We start from the raw sequence: 15,431 nt of genomic DNA on the forward strand, positions 1-15,431 counted from the left end.
TAACAGGTATTTACTGAATAACGTTTCAATTAAGCAAAGTATGTTTAATTTAAAGAACAATGCTGAATTTAGTGACAGAAAACACGTTAGGGGAACAGGTATTTACTGAATAACGTTTTAATTAAGTAAAGTAAGTTTCATTTACAGAACAATGCTGAATTTAGTGAGTAGGGAACATGTAATTACTAAATAACGTTTCAATCAAGTAAACTGAAGCTTCTTTTGAAAAATAATGCTTAAATTCAGTGAGCAGGAAATAAGTTATGGGAACTTGTACAGTCAGTGACAATATTTCTTTCTGTTTGGTACAATGTATTTTGGGAATAGCGGTGATACGGCTGGAAGGTACAGAAAATTACTGAAAAATGTACTCAAATTGTCCTTCCGTTCTCAATGTATTTACGAAACTATTTACATTAAACGGAAAGAACTTTTGTTGCTGACTGTACTTACTTACTAACGTTTCAATTAGTCAAACTACACGTTTCTTTTTCAAAATATTGGTTAATATAAGTTTAGTAAGTATACACTGAACTTGTATATACTGAACAACGTTTGGCATGCAGAATAATTTGGAGAGGAATTCTTGTATTAATACACAATAACACACTGAGCAAGGTTATGTGATAATATGTATATATAAAAAAAACACACTATCACGTAACAGTTTCAACACAATAACTCTGTCTTCATCAGACTTCCACTCCTTCTGGCTGCTTGGGAGTTGGTCATCACTTATATAGCCTACTCTCCGGAGATCCTAGTAGAGTATATCTCCGGAGAGTATATAAGTGATGACCAACTCCCAAGCAGCCAGAAGGAGTGGAAGTCTGATGAAGACACAGTTATTGTGTTGAAACTGTTACGTGATAGTGTTTTTTTTTGTTGTTTTTTTTACATATTATTACATAGCCTTGCTCAATGTGTTATTGTGTATTAGTACAAAATGGAAACAAGGCCTGATAGAATAGTTATAAGAATTCTTGTCTATTATGCATATTAAAGGAAAGCAGTAAGCAGTCTACCATATATTTTTCATAAAAATAGATTGAAATAAAAGTTTCTATAGTTTTACGTCACATGAATAATGTCCTTTAGGCTAAAAGAGACTGATGATTAATGAAGATAATGATTATTACTTAATTGGTGGGATAAGAATGTGGTAGGAAACAGGAGAACTCCGGGAAAAACCAGGGACACGGTACTGTTGACCACGAACTCGTGTGGCTGGGAATCGAACCAAGGACTCTGGCACTAGAAATGAGAGCTCTACTATTGAGGCATCGCTGCCCTAAGTTAGAATTTGGTTAAAGATACCATGTATATAAGCAATGGCATATCTAGCCCGGGGCCGGGGGTACTAGGCCCACCCAGTCTTTAGAGTGACAAAATTATTTAAGAGGCCTCATCCCGGCGAAATTAAAATACCGCTAATTTTACAGTAATTATGCGATATCTTCAAATAGATAAAAGATAATCGAAATGTGGAACAAGAGCGCCCTAGACAATATCATTTTACATGAGATACCGTTATCACGACTCACTTATCTGCTTTCGATTTCGAGCCATTTTAAAAATCGGTATTTATTTTCGCGTTTCTAAACAGCTGAAAACGGAAAGCCGCTAGGTGACTTGTGATAATGGTACCTCACGCAAACTAATATTGTCTAGGGCGCTCTTTTTCCACATTTCAATTATCTCTTATCTATTTGAAGATATCACGTAATTAGTGTAAAATTGGCGGTATTTTAATTTCGCCGGGATGAAGCCTCTTAAGCTATTATTTAGTATAATTTGGAAAGTTTATGGTAAACTCATGATATACCTACCCTAAGTCTAAGTTCTGGCACCCCCCTTAGTTTTTACTCTAGATCCGCCACTTTATATAAGAAGTAACTAATCATTACTTCATTGCACAGATATTGACTTACACCATATAGTGTAAGAGACAGAGCTTTGACAGAAAGAACACACATTTGTAATAATTAAAGAATCTAACGCAAAAACTAAGTTCAAAAACAATGTTGCCTATCCGATGCCCACTTAAACTTACAAAGAATTAAATTGTGGTAAACCAAGATTAAAAGAGAACTTTAAAAAAAAATGAAAAGGAAAGAAAGAGACTTGTCTGGCATCCCCTCCCCTTTCTTAGCCCATCAACAACTGCAAAGTATGTGGTCCCGCTATCTCCTTTTTTTTTTTTTTTTTCCCTCTTTGCTTCCCTGGGTGTAGTTGTATACGTACGTTCTGTTCGTTGGTTGATATTGGAGTAACTCCAAACTACCTGGCGGCGGTTCCCTTCGCAGCTCCGTTGTGCTCCCGATCTTCATGTTATTCTGGTTTTCAGGGTCGTAGGTCGACCAGTAACTACAAAAGCTCCCATCAAAATATCGCATGAATCTGTCGGTTATTTCAACACTCGGTGGAACGAGGGCGGACGCATTGGTTCAGTAAAAACACTTTCTCCTGGCTAAATGGCGCCGTTGTCCTGATCTATGAACACATAACGTCCATATGAGTACATAGACGCACATGTTGTGTATATTATTCTAAATTATGAAGGGATATATATCGTAAATTCACAATCTACAATGTGAGAACATAGTTATTAAGGTAGAATTCACTACTCCAAAGTTAACATTCTAAAACAAAGACACACTGTATTTGAAATATTCTTTATTACCACGTATCCAGTAAGAAGGTATTATTGATAGCAGTGTGTATAGCGGACGGGGAGGCAATAATATGAGCCAAAACTTAGGGACTTAACCATTTTTAAAAAGTAACCGACACGCCAGGATTAACATGTAGGGTGAATAGTTCACAGGAAACCAAAACAACATGATACATAACCAAATGCAGTTGAGATCGTACCTCTAGTCGCTGCCTTAACTTAGATTTTAGGGGCGTTGTTATTCTGACAACACTGTAATTGCTATAGATGGCAACACTGAAAATTCTTCAGGTTCATATTTTCTGTTGTAGAACAACATTACGTATGTGGTAAATTGCATTTCATTATCTCCTTTCACTTATGAATAAACAATCAAAAGAAAAATGGTAAATTTTGTATTATTTTTAGTAAGGCAGGCTCGCAAGATTCTTGCTTTGCAGTTAGGGGTCCTGGCTGCAAAGTTAATGGCAGCTCATCCTGGCTGATTTTTTCCCAGGATACTATGTGGATAATGCTGGAGTAGTATCAAGGATATATAGATCCTGAATACAAGAGTGCCGATCCTGGAGGACCGTGGGGGCCGGGTCCCCAATGTATTTTTATGAGTATGTACATTTTATATGTATTTTTATTGTTATATGTGTTTTTTTTATGAATATACAATATTTGGCATAATTTGAATTCAATTTTTCTTAATATCCTTATATATGTCTTCTTAGACCCTTGCCTGCACCCAAACACACATCTGAATGCCCCTCCCCCTCAAAGTTACAGAGAAATCGGCGCCCTTGCATGAATGACTTCCCTCTACTTCATATATTTTGTTGACTGTTAATAATTATAGTGTTCTAAATTTCGTAAAATAAACAGACTAACTTTAATTACTTAAGTAGAAACATAGGATATGGAAAGAGTTTGTGAGGGGGGGGGAGACTTCGACCCACCTTGGTCCGTATTGACCCAGTCCTTGCATGCATCTGTAATTTGACCACGTATTATGTGATGTAATTATTTGAAGAGTGGTCAAATTACATGGTAATAGGCAATACCTCTGATCTTACACTTTCTCAGTAAAAGACTATAGCTGATTGGTTGAATGCACAAAATTAACTTCATTGAACTCTGCTTCAAGTAAGGTATATATATATGCCTATTCGATGACTGAGAAATGATTATCTCTGATTGAGACGTGTCAGGCATATCCAGAGGGTGGTATGGTTCAAGACAGGGAGAGCGGGGAATTTCAACCATCCTCCCTTGTCAACGTATATGTAACCATTTTGAAGAAAAGGGGCTCGGTGACTCAGTAATAGAGCGAATACATTTGGACGGAGATGTCCTTGGTTCGATCCCAGTCAATATGAATTTGTGATGGACAAGAACGTATCCGTGCGATTTTCTCAGAGTTCTCCCGTTTCCTCCCCCACTCTCATTCCAGCAATTCTTTAATAATCACTCACTTTGATTAATCACCCGTCTCCATTAGCCTATAAGTATTGGGCAAATCGTGGTAAGTAAAACTAAAAATTTCGTTTCATTTCGATATTGATGAAACCATATAAACATTTAACACGAATTTTACAGATTATTATTGTTAAGAGTTGTAAATTCTTGTTTCAGCATCGAAGCTGTATGAGGGAGGGCCTGCTTTTACTTACATTCAGGTTCCAGATAATTACTCACGGGTTTATTCCCGGGCCAAGTACTTCCAACAGAAATCGAACCGAGACCACTCGCACCATGGCCATGAAGAGGAATCGAACCTCAATCTAGTGCTTGCAGGACACATATTTTATAACCAATTTACAAGCAAATACCAAATTATCACTAATCAACCTTAAACACTTCTTTTAACTTCACATTTTTGAAAATAGGAATACGTACGATCATTCAATAATCTGAATTACATTCGAGTAAGAATATGTATTTTTTATGTATTTGCTGCAATTCATGTATTCGCTTGTCTTTAAGTGAGCATACTTTGCAAATACAGTGTACATTAAAAAAAAAACATACTTTTAAAAACTGTTTTATTCTTTTTTGTGACCACCAGAGGTCCTCCGTGTATCTCTTGTTCTCCCCGGGTGCATTCACCACATTTGAGATCTTCTCTTTCTTTCCCTACCGAACGAAGTTCTCCGAGTGGATCCGAAGAGGCTTTAGTTTAGTTAAGTCCCTCTTCGATAAATCACTTGGAACAATAGTTAAGTCCCTCTTGGTTAGGCGACAAACATCAGCGACATACCGAGGTCCGGTAGAGTCACTATATTTTTTTTTTTATTTCTTTCTCTCTTTTTTTTTTCTCTTTTTCTCTCTCAGATCTCTGCTACTCTCACAAGAATAGAAAACACAGTCTGCTCGCTTCCTTTGCAAGTTTGTGGTATCTCCGCATCTGTGGAATTAGCTAGTTATCTTCTCACCTAGAACACACTTTTTATTTGAGTTTTCTTGGCGATTGTGCAAAATGGTATGCCGTTTAAAAGTAAGCCAGCAATAATGGCGTTCAAGAGGCAGCAAAAACCCTTGGAAAACCTTTCTAATGAATCTGGCTTTTTGAAGCTGTAAAATGTCAAGGCGTTCCTTCTATAATGAATCTTAATTAGTCCAAGTTCAAATGAAGATTTGCGTAAATGATTTTATATTCACGGACCCAGTGGCGTATATAGCACGGTGGGTTTTAGCCTCCCCCTAAGCAAGTTATTATGTAAAAAAAAAAAATAAATAAATAAATAAACACCTGGAATCATACGACCTTGGAAGTTTGAACTTCCCCTGACGAACTTCTGCATACGCCACTGCTTGGAATTTTCCTTACACTTTAATAAGATATGCGTACCATGAGATAATATTTAATGCCCGAAAGTAGTCCCGTGATTATTCCGGGAAGAGTCCAGAAATGTACCACATGAATTCCATAGGAAGCTCGTTTCCCGGGCATAAGTGGGTATCTGGATTTCCACAGAATGTCCTAACTCGCATAGATATCCCGATATACCGTACATACGAGGTATCCTTAATTATATTTTTAAATCTATTCCTGCACTACAGATCTCAAATTACCAACATTGTGAATATATCTGCTTAAACTAGAAGAAGAGAAACTAGCCGCAATCAGTGGATTAACTATGATTACTACACTCTCTCCTGGCAAGTTAACTTCATGAACCCGCAGAAATGTGAAGGTCAGAAATTCCTCTGGAAATATCATCACTATACCATAGCTTTAAAAAAAAAAAAAAAAAATCAAGAATACTCTACTGAAAAGCAGTGGAGTACTATGGGTTTTCTACTTATTCTGAACATGGTTTTCTACTTATTCTGAACATGGTTTTCTGCTTATTCTGAACATGTTTGTCTACTTATTCTGAACATGGTTTTCTACTTATTCTGAACATGGTTGTCTACTTATTCTGAACATGGTTGTCTACTTATTCTGAACACGGCTTTCTACTTATTCTGAATATGATTTTCTACACTCCTTCATCAAATACACTCCTCCAGATCGAAATACACTGCCCCATCAAATTTTCTGAAGACACTTCAGATTGATACGTTAGTAAGATTGAAAACAGTCGGGTAAACTGAGAAAGCAGATTCTGAAGATACACGACGTTACACATATAGACGCAGAAATACAGACAAATGTAAAAGCATATTTTCTTCTTTGTTCCAGAGCGGTAAAAAAGAAGAAAAGGGAAAGAAATATTCGATTTTTATCTCTTACATAAATGGATCTGCAAAATATGTACTAATAATATGTACGTTTGCGCGAAAGTAATTTGAATCTCATTTTAGCAAAGAAAAACCTACACCATATGTTTAGCCTATATCAGTGTTAAAATGATGAGATCATCATTACTGTATGTCTGTCTGTACGCTAGGAAAAAGAACGAAAAAAATTGGAATGTGCTTTTTTTTTTTTATTCCGCTGATGATGCATACTTTTTATTATATTAAAAGATAGGTGTTGACTTGCAGGAGAACTAGATGCATTCGCCAATCCACTGACAGGAGTTAATAGTTAATCGGGAGGTGTTCCAAATTCGAATAAGGTGAAAGGTGGTACAGACGACTTCGCTCGTCAAGACAACAGAACACTTAGTGAAAGAGGGGGAGGGCAAAGAATTCTCTTTACACCAACATACTACACACACACACACACACACACACACACACACACACAAATACAACAGCAAGTACGTGCATACATATATACAGAGTCTCAAAAAAGCAACAGGGTCGTGACTGGATCAGATCTCAAGCTCTCTCCTTTGCGCACGATTTGACCCAGAATCCCATTCGGGTAAGACAAGAAAAAAAAAACTCTTCACACAAGAAACTTGCTTGTACAGTACTATAGACTATACTGGACTGATACAATGTAATCTCCTCCTTTAATCAAGCAACAACGTCTTGTAATTTTCGAGATGAACAGATGTTTCTGGTACAGAAAGGTGCGAAAATCAGTTTTCAACAACGCTTTAAGCAATAATTTAGGGGGAGGGGGATGCTTTAATTGCTTGTCTGATCTCGTGGTCAAATTATTTATGCATTTTTTCTTTCATTAAATTAAAATTTATATTCTCAATTCAGTTCCAAGATCAGTATTCATGGAGAAAATTTCAAAGAAGAAACACACACACACACACGCACACACGCACGCATATGCGTACATATACTGATCCACTATGCTGGAGTCTTACTCTTTTTTTTTTTTTTTTTTTCAACATCAAAGTTAGAGAAGAAATATTTAGAGAGCTTCGAGATGTGGTGGTGGAGGAAAACGGAGAAGATAAAATGGTCAGGAAGAGCAACAAACGACGATGTTTTAAAACGGGTTGAAGGGAAGAGAACACTTTTATCCAGCATCCTTCGTAGAAAGGCCAACTATATTGGACATATCTTCCAAAGAAATTGTCTTCTTCATAGCGCCATACAAAGAAAGGTGGAAGGAAAGCGAGGAATAGGAAGAAGAGCACAAGTGATCGTTGATTTGAAAATTAGAAGAAAATACTGGAAGTTAAAAGAAAAAGCTGAAGATCGAGAAGCGTGGAAGAAACATTTCGATCCCTAAATCTAAAATTATAAAAAAAACTCATTAGTACCAGGACCTACCGAAGAACAGAATACTTAATAATAATAATAATAATAATAATAATAATAATAATAATAATAATAATAATAATAATAATAATAATAATAATAATAATAATACACGTAGTAGGCAATTACCGGTGTTTACAAGTTACAGGTACGTGAAAGGAAAGCAATGATTTTCCTGAACTTATAAATTAGCAAATTTCCACGTACTCTTGGGGATAAAAGCAAACATACTGTTATACACATGTGCAGGAATATGTATACTATGTTTCGTTTTTCTTTTTTTTTTTTTAACTCAATTTATTGATTAACAAATTTCCACTTACTCTCACAGCCAAAAGCAAAAACAAATCTTATGAATATATGAAGAAATAGACATTTTTTTTTCTAAATTTATACGTTAGCAAATTTCTTTCTATTGTTGCAGATAAAAACAAAACCACGAAACTTTCCCTAAATTCATAAATTAGCAAATTTCCAAATATTTTTAGTAATGAAATCAATTATATCATATTATGAACAGAAGGAACGCAACAATTATCCTCAATTTATAAATTAGCTAATTTCTAACTACTTTTGCAGATATTACCAAACACATGTCATAAATACGTGAAGGAATAAGTTATTTTTCCTGGTGATGATAACGAAATAATGGAATGAACAAACTGGGTGGGAACGGGAAAAGCCACGCATGCGGTATTTGTCCACCACAAAGCACATTTGGAGCGAGCTGGGATCGGAGGTTAGTGCTCTGTCTGTGAGCCACTGCGGCGGGATTTTTAAAAGTAAGTACCGTTTTGAAATTCGGCCGCTGCAGCGCTCTGGTCGGCATCCCGCGCATATGTGATGTGTACCTACCACAGACATTACGGAAACATTCGACTGTGTTTACGTTTGTTTGTGAATAGTTAAAATGCCTCCGCCGTCTGTGAAATAAGCACTGCGATTCATTTTCTTGGTGCTAAAAGAGTAAAAGTAGCTGAAATTATGGCATCTGTGATTACCACATCTTTCTGCATGTAGTAGTCAAATCAGGACTTTTTTTTTTTTTTTTTTTTTTTTTAACATAAGGATAGTATTCAAAAGCTTGTTGTGCGAAACGATAAGTGCCTTAATATTTATGGAAACTATGTAGAAAAGTCGATTACGGTACAGGTTTTCATGTAACAATAAAATTGTTACGAACAGTATACTTGCTTTTTTTTAAAAAAAATTATTTCAAAACGGCACTTATTTTGCCGTTTTGAAATAAATAAAACGGCAGTTCTAAGACCGGTATAGAGTAAAGAAAATGCAGCAACAGTGCCAATAACTCCAAAAAATGTATGTAATGTTGTCAAGGACTAAACAATAATAGCAATGGTCATACAGAAAAGAATATACAAGAACAATTACTATATGATTTGCAGTTATATTCCATGAAAAAAACTAACATCCCCATATTTGGAGACCAAAGCACAGGTGGCACAAAGTAAAGACAACCCTGTTATAAAGCTACCAGGGTCAAAGGTTTGGCCTGCTTCTGCTTTGAAATTGAAGGCGCTAATTGTCTCGTGGAAGGACTGACCATCACGTTTCCCTGAGCTGTAGCAACGAAAAAAAAAAAAAAAGAAAGAAAGAAAGAAAAAGAAAAAAAGAAAATACGTAAAAGAATTCGCGTCTCTTTACATAAAGAACTCTTTCACTCCCGGAAATGATTCATGCACCACAACACAAAACAATACAGCCAAAGAAATAGGCGATGGATCTTTATTTTGTTTTGTCCACTGAGAACGCTGTTATTTAAGAAATGGAAATTACGTTATGACAACACCCCAAAATATGTCTCAGTTGGAGCTGAAGGAAATGGCTTGGAGTTCTTTATCAAAGTGATCAACCGTCTAACGGAAACGACTGAAAAAATCCAATTAATATTTATGGAAGCCAGTTGAAATTTGATACTTTGCAACCGTCATTTTGTTTTGGTTGGTGTGAGTAGCCCGTTTGAAATAAAAGTATGGTAGAGGTTTAGAGATGCGCACGAGTCGAGCTAAAACTCGACTCGACTCGAAAGTCGGATCGAATTTGAGTTGAGTCAAAGGTAATTTTGACAATGTTAAAATTTTGACAACTCTTTGTACAATGTTAAAATACAAAAATATTGGCTGAATGGGTTGTAACTCGGTGTGAAAAATGCTTCACAGTATTGTCTATTAGCAAAGAACCTAAAAACCAAATATCGGCAATTGTATTAGGTTGGATGCAAGGGCGCCGATTTTTTTTGTAAATTTGGGAGAGCTCATTCAGATGCAAGTTTATATATATGAAGATTTATATATACATATAATATATATGAAGATTTTAAGACAAATTGCACTCAAATTATGCCAAATATTGTATATTCATAAATACAATAGCGGCTCCACATGAGCTTTGGGGGGACCGGGACCCCTCGGCCCTCCAGGATCGGCGCCCTTGGTTGGATGAGACTAAAGAAGCATTGGATTGATAATGTAAGGCTAAAGAGTCAATAGATTGTGAAGTTAGGAGAGAAGTGTTTTTCTTGCAAGAGAAGAATTGAACCGAAACTCGACAGGAGGACTTGTACAGCAACACAAAACGGCAGATCCTTTCGCCTTCTGCCAGCCATTGTTGCCTTTTGAAAAGACTTAAGTTTTTAAACTGAAAGAGGAACTGAATAAGGAGAAATCTGCGACAATCGTCCTCTGTCGAGGTCATGATCATATTAGACATGCTATTTAACATTTTTTTTTCTTCCCGAAGAATGATCTTTTACGAAACAGCTTCATGGTCTTTTATCTATCTAATCATTGCGATGCTCTCTCTCTCTCGGTTTCTCTCATTTACCATAAAAGATATCATTGGCATTGTGTATTCCCTTTGTCAACGTGATGAGAACTCTGCGCATGATTGGGAAAAGTGCCTCACTGACATTTAACTCCTCTGTTATTTCGTGAAGGTTGCGTATACCTAAAAAAGGGTGATTTTGTAATGTGAATATGGAAATAGTCAAGAAATTTCCGGTTTACCTGACCTTACGCAATATTACATCATCAGATTTTCCTAATATTCAACGTAATTTCCAGCAAAAGACACAAGATTTAGCTGCTGGAGTTTAAATTCACGTAAAAACAAGCGGTGACAAGGAAGTTACTCATTGCATGTGTCTCATGAACTAATGTCATGCACTCTTGATATTTCGTGAACTAATTAGTTTAGTATAATATCCTGAACTAACTAATGTACTCATGATTGAATCTTGTGAACCAAACTACTAGTATGAAGTGTGTTCAAAAACTATCGAACCTTTGGCTGGCAAAAATACATTTATTGCTATGGAAATCCGAAACACTAATCTACTTCAAAGTAGTCTTCTTGGTAATGCACACATTTGTCCCAGCGCTCTTGTTATTGTTGGAAACACTCCTAGAACGCAGTTTTTGAGACGGTGAGCAACCATGTCGTCGCATTCCGTGTGATGTCTTCTCTTCACTCATATCGGGTCTCTTTTAGTGGCTTTTTCTCTTGATTCAAATTGGGTCTCTTTTAGTGGCATTTTCTCTTGACTCAAATCGGGTCTCTTTTAGTGGCATTTTCTCTTGACTCAAATCGGGTCTCTTTTAGTGGCATTTTCTCTTGATTCAAATCGGATCTCTTTTAGTGGCATTTTCTCTTGACTCAATATCGGATCTCTTTTAGTGACATTTTCTCTTGACTCAAATCGGGTCTCTTTTAGTGGCATTTTCTCTTGACTCAAATCGGGTCTCTTTTAGTGGCATTTTCTCTTGACTCAAATCGGGTCTCTTTTAGTGGCATTTTCTCTTGACTCAAATCGGGTCTCTTTTAGTGGCATTTTCTCTTGACTCAAATCGGGTCTCTTTTAGTGGCATTTTCTCTTGACTCAAATCGGGTCTCTTTTAGTGGCATTTTCTCTTGATTCAAATTGGGGCTCTTTTAGTGGCATTTTCTCTTGACTCAAATCGGGTCTCTTTTAGTGGCATTTTCTCTTGACTCAAATCGGGTCTCTTTTAGTGGCATTTTCTCTTGACTCAAATCGGGTCTCTTTTAGTGGCATTTTCTCTTGACTCAAATCGGGTCTCTTTTAGTGGCATTTTCAGCTTGGGAAATACCCAAAAGTCTCACGGAGCCATGTCAGGTGAGTAGGAAGCCTGACAACACAGGGATATTGAGTTTCGCGCTGAAAGTCTGAATCAAATTTCGTGTACACTCTCCTCATGCCCGAATTCTCCTTCAAATGGGAATGCACCGATCTGATTGAATGGTTTCCACTTGAGTATCACCAAGCTTTTGGCAAAATTTGATGCAATATCGCTGCTCAAGTTTTCCTATCATTTTACAAAAAACTGAAATCCGACGACTGCTTACTACACGTCTTCACTGGTTGACCGACTGCCAGCGACTGATGCGAGTGTCTCACTCTACATCTACACTGAAGAAAATCTCCCGCGCTTCATTGGTTTACGCGGGAAAAACAAGGTTCGATACTTTTTGAACACACCTCAAATAATCATATTATCTCGTGAACTAATCGATAAGTATGATTGTATACGAGTATTACCCAAACTAATTGTATTTGATTCGTGGTCGTAAACATTAAAATTTGAACGCATCACGGTGCGTTCGGATTCTACCTTACATGTGTCATATATAGCCTCAGTGCTGAGCAGGAACGCTAAACTACAACAAACCAATTTACATACATGGACGAATTGACTGGTACATTCAAGTCTCTCATTAAGTATTTAACAATCGCAGTCATGCATTTTCTTAAGGTGGCTAATCTGATATATCATTAAATATCGTGAACTAACTGACTGATATACTTACAATTAAACCTTAGAGACTTGCGGAACTCAAATCATATTATCGGGTGAGCTAATTGACTGGTATATTTAAGTTATATTATGTAAACTAATTGACTTGTGCATTCACGTATCTTGTGAACTAATAAACTACTGCATTCATGTATTTATTTCGTGAGCTAATTCATTTGCTATAAGTATTCTGAGGTATCTTCATAATGAACTGAAGCGTGGAACACAATCGACGACGTATTAGCTAAACGAATGAAACAAAGTCTTTGACGCGACGTTGCCATGTTGCAAAGGTGTGTGGCTAAATAGACGCACGACAACACGAGTAAATATGAGAGACATCTCGTTCTCTGCTTCTTTCAATAATAAACTGACGTGAATATGCACAAAGATGTAGCAACATCGCAGGCTTCTCATCTACTAATAACAGCATTTAGAGGGAATTCGAACTGATACATTCTAACGCCATAAACGTTGTCCCTTAGGATAGTATGATCATAATTAACAAATGCGAAACTTTCGCTGGTATAATCTAGTTATCGTGTGAACTAACTGATTGTAATTGATGTATTCATGCATCCCATGTGTAAGTTTCGAAACATTCCACTGGGAAAGTAGTCAACAAATCGCTGTGAAGTATTTGGCTCGTATACTTAAGATACACCATGTGAACTATCTTAATAAACTCTACTGATATACGCGATATACACTTACAGGTCATGGCTATTGACTGGTATACTCATGTCATCGTTCTGCAATGTATCTCGCAGCAAGTTATTCATGGTCAGAAACGTATAGAGGACAACTACGCTCTGAAAGTAAGGATTCCCCCCCTCGCAATCTTCAACTATAATTTGCGTGGTATAGTAATATGCCATAAGTGCAAAGTATATGTGAATATGTTACATAGTGATATACAATCGATCATCACTGTATTAAGTCGCTTTTAGAACGTTTAATAACGTTCTCAGGGCCTTAACATCTTAAAGAAGACCCTTACATTGGGGATACCACTTCAATTTAGAAAACATGCATCCGGAGAAAGGAAGTGATCGAAAAGAAAGTTTCCCATGCATTGTGTAACAGCGCTTACAATAATATACAGGCTTATTTCTAATTGTAAAGCATGAACTTACCTGTTGTGAAGAGAACTATGGCCTTTAGACAGCTATACTCCGCAGAGTCGACGTGAAGAGCTTTCAACTTTTCCACTTGTTCCTGGAATATTCGTATATGATCCATAAAGGCCACTACGCGATCTGCAGCCATAGGAGACGCATGAAGTCCAGCCGCCGCTAATAACGGCGCTACATGTAACGGCATTGAGCACTGTGACGCGTTCAGAACGAACAGTTCACTCCATACTAGTCGCAAAAGTGCCACCTGGTCCGTCACTTGAAGATCAGGAAAAAAGGGAATATTTCTCGCCCACTCTACCGCACTAAATAACAGGCGAGCAGCTAGTTCACAAATATTATCAATGCCCATGATGTTATTTGGTTGCATACACTGTCCATATCTCGCTGTAGGATAGGGTTCAGCTCGCAGAAGTAACGAGATGTAACTGGAGAGGTATGAATGTCCATTGAGAGCGTCCCCATTGGTGAGGCCAAACTGTCCAGGGATTCCCGGCGGCTGCGACGGTGGGACTCGCCCCCTCTGCACGGCTGTTGCGAATCCCGAAGGAGAAAAAGAAAGAAAAAAGTTAGAATTAATCAGCTTAATTATATTTCTCAATCAATACATACTAACAAATACATATTAGGAATTAAGGTAATGTAGGTACAAACTTTATAAAGAAAATCCTTACATCAGAGGAACTTTTCTTGTTAGATATACGCAGACACTTTATAATATCATAAGAAGGGAATGTTAATTATTACGTAATATTATCACTTTTAGAGATAGTGTTGGAATATAATTTTTATTATTTTTCTTCCTATAGTGATAATTCTTTTTATAATACAGGATACTCGATAAGTCTCTTAACCATTTCTGGGAAGGGGTATTTGAACTCAAATAAAGTGTTTATCAAAGAAAACACCTAAGCCAACGAAATCACAGGAGTTCGACATGACAGCCCTCCATATCCAAAAAGAGGTGCCATTTCTCCGCGGTACACTTGCAACATACGTTGCAAACATTGTTGGGGTAATTGTATACACCGGTGCCGAAATGTTTACGCAGGTGCGCCTTTGTTGACTTACGTTGTTTTCTTTGATGTCATGAACACTTCATTTGAATTCAAGTGCTCTTTTCCAGAAATGGTTGGGGATTTCTTGGGCACCCTGTATTATCATATTGTGTTGCCAATTTCGTATATTAATAACATTTATTTAATTAGTTCAAGATTTCGTTTACGTCAATTAGTTTAATCAAGTTGCTATTTATGATAACTAGCTTATATGTGGGTGTAGCGATATTAATAATCAAGTCTGTTACCCATCAAAATGCATATACTTAAGAAAATACAATACTTCTAAATTTTATGGATTTATATTATTCTAGTATTGTTGTGGGTCTAAATATTCGATATCACTAATTGGGATAAATATTTTCAAAATTATTCACTCAGAAACTTCGATGATTATAAAAATAGGCAGTTTACATTCACAGTCTTGTGTATGTTTACATCCCTACCTACATGTATGTTTTAAGGTAGCGTTGCCATGGAAACAGGTGTGTAAACCACTAATTTGCAGGTCGTTAGGCGGTGATTTTAAATGAAAGTCAGTCCTACATGATTTCTGTTCCTGTAGACATTTTGCAATTTTACTGATTTCAGCAGACCTAAGGTATGTTAGACACCCAAAGATTAATTA

The 15,431-nt window shown here is 36.7% G+C and overlaps 1 protein-coding gene across 1 annotated transcript in view; it reads right to left on the reverse strand.

The window, feature by feature from the left end:
• Positions 1-9,260: 9,260 nt before the first annotated feature.
• Positions 9,261-15,431, reverse strand: part of svp (COUP transcription factor 2) — a 113,419-nt gene continuing 107,248 nt past the window's right edge. Inside the window, exons 3-4 of the mRNA XM_081733017.1 lie at positions 13,746-14,276; positions 9,261-9,358 (exon numbers count right to left, since the gene is read on the reverse strand). Coding sequence (XP_081589143.1) covers positions 9,261-9,358; positions 13,746-14,276 — 629 coding nt within the window. The remainder of the gene's footprint in view (positions 9,359-13,745; positions 14,277-15,431) is intronic.

This window comes from Thermobia domestica, chromosome 12 (genome assembly GCF_964235325.1).
Source record: "Thermobia domestica chromosome 12, izTheDome1.hap1.1, whole genome shotgun sequence".
NCBI lineage: Eukaryota > Metazoa > Arthropoda > Insecta > Zygentoma > Lepismatidae > Thermobia > Thermobia domestica.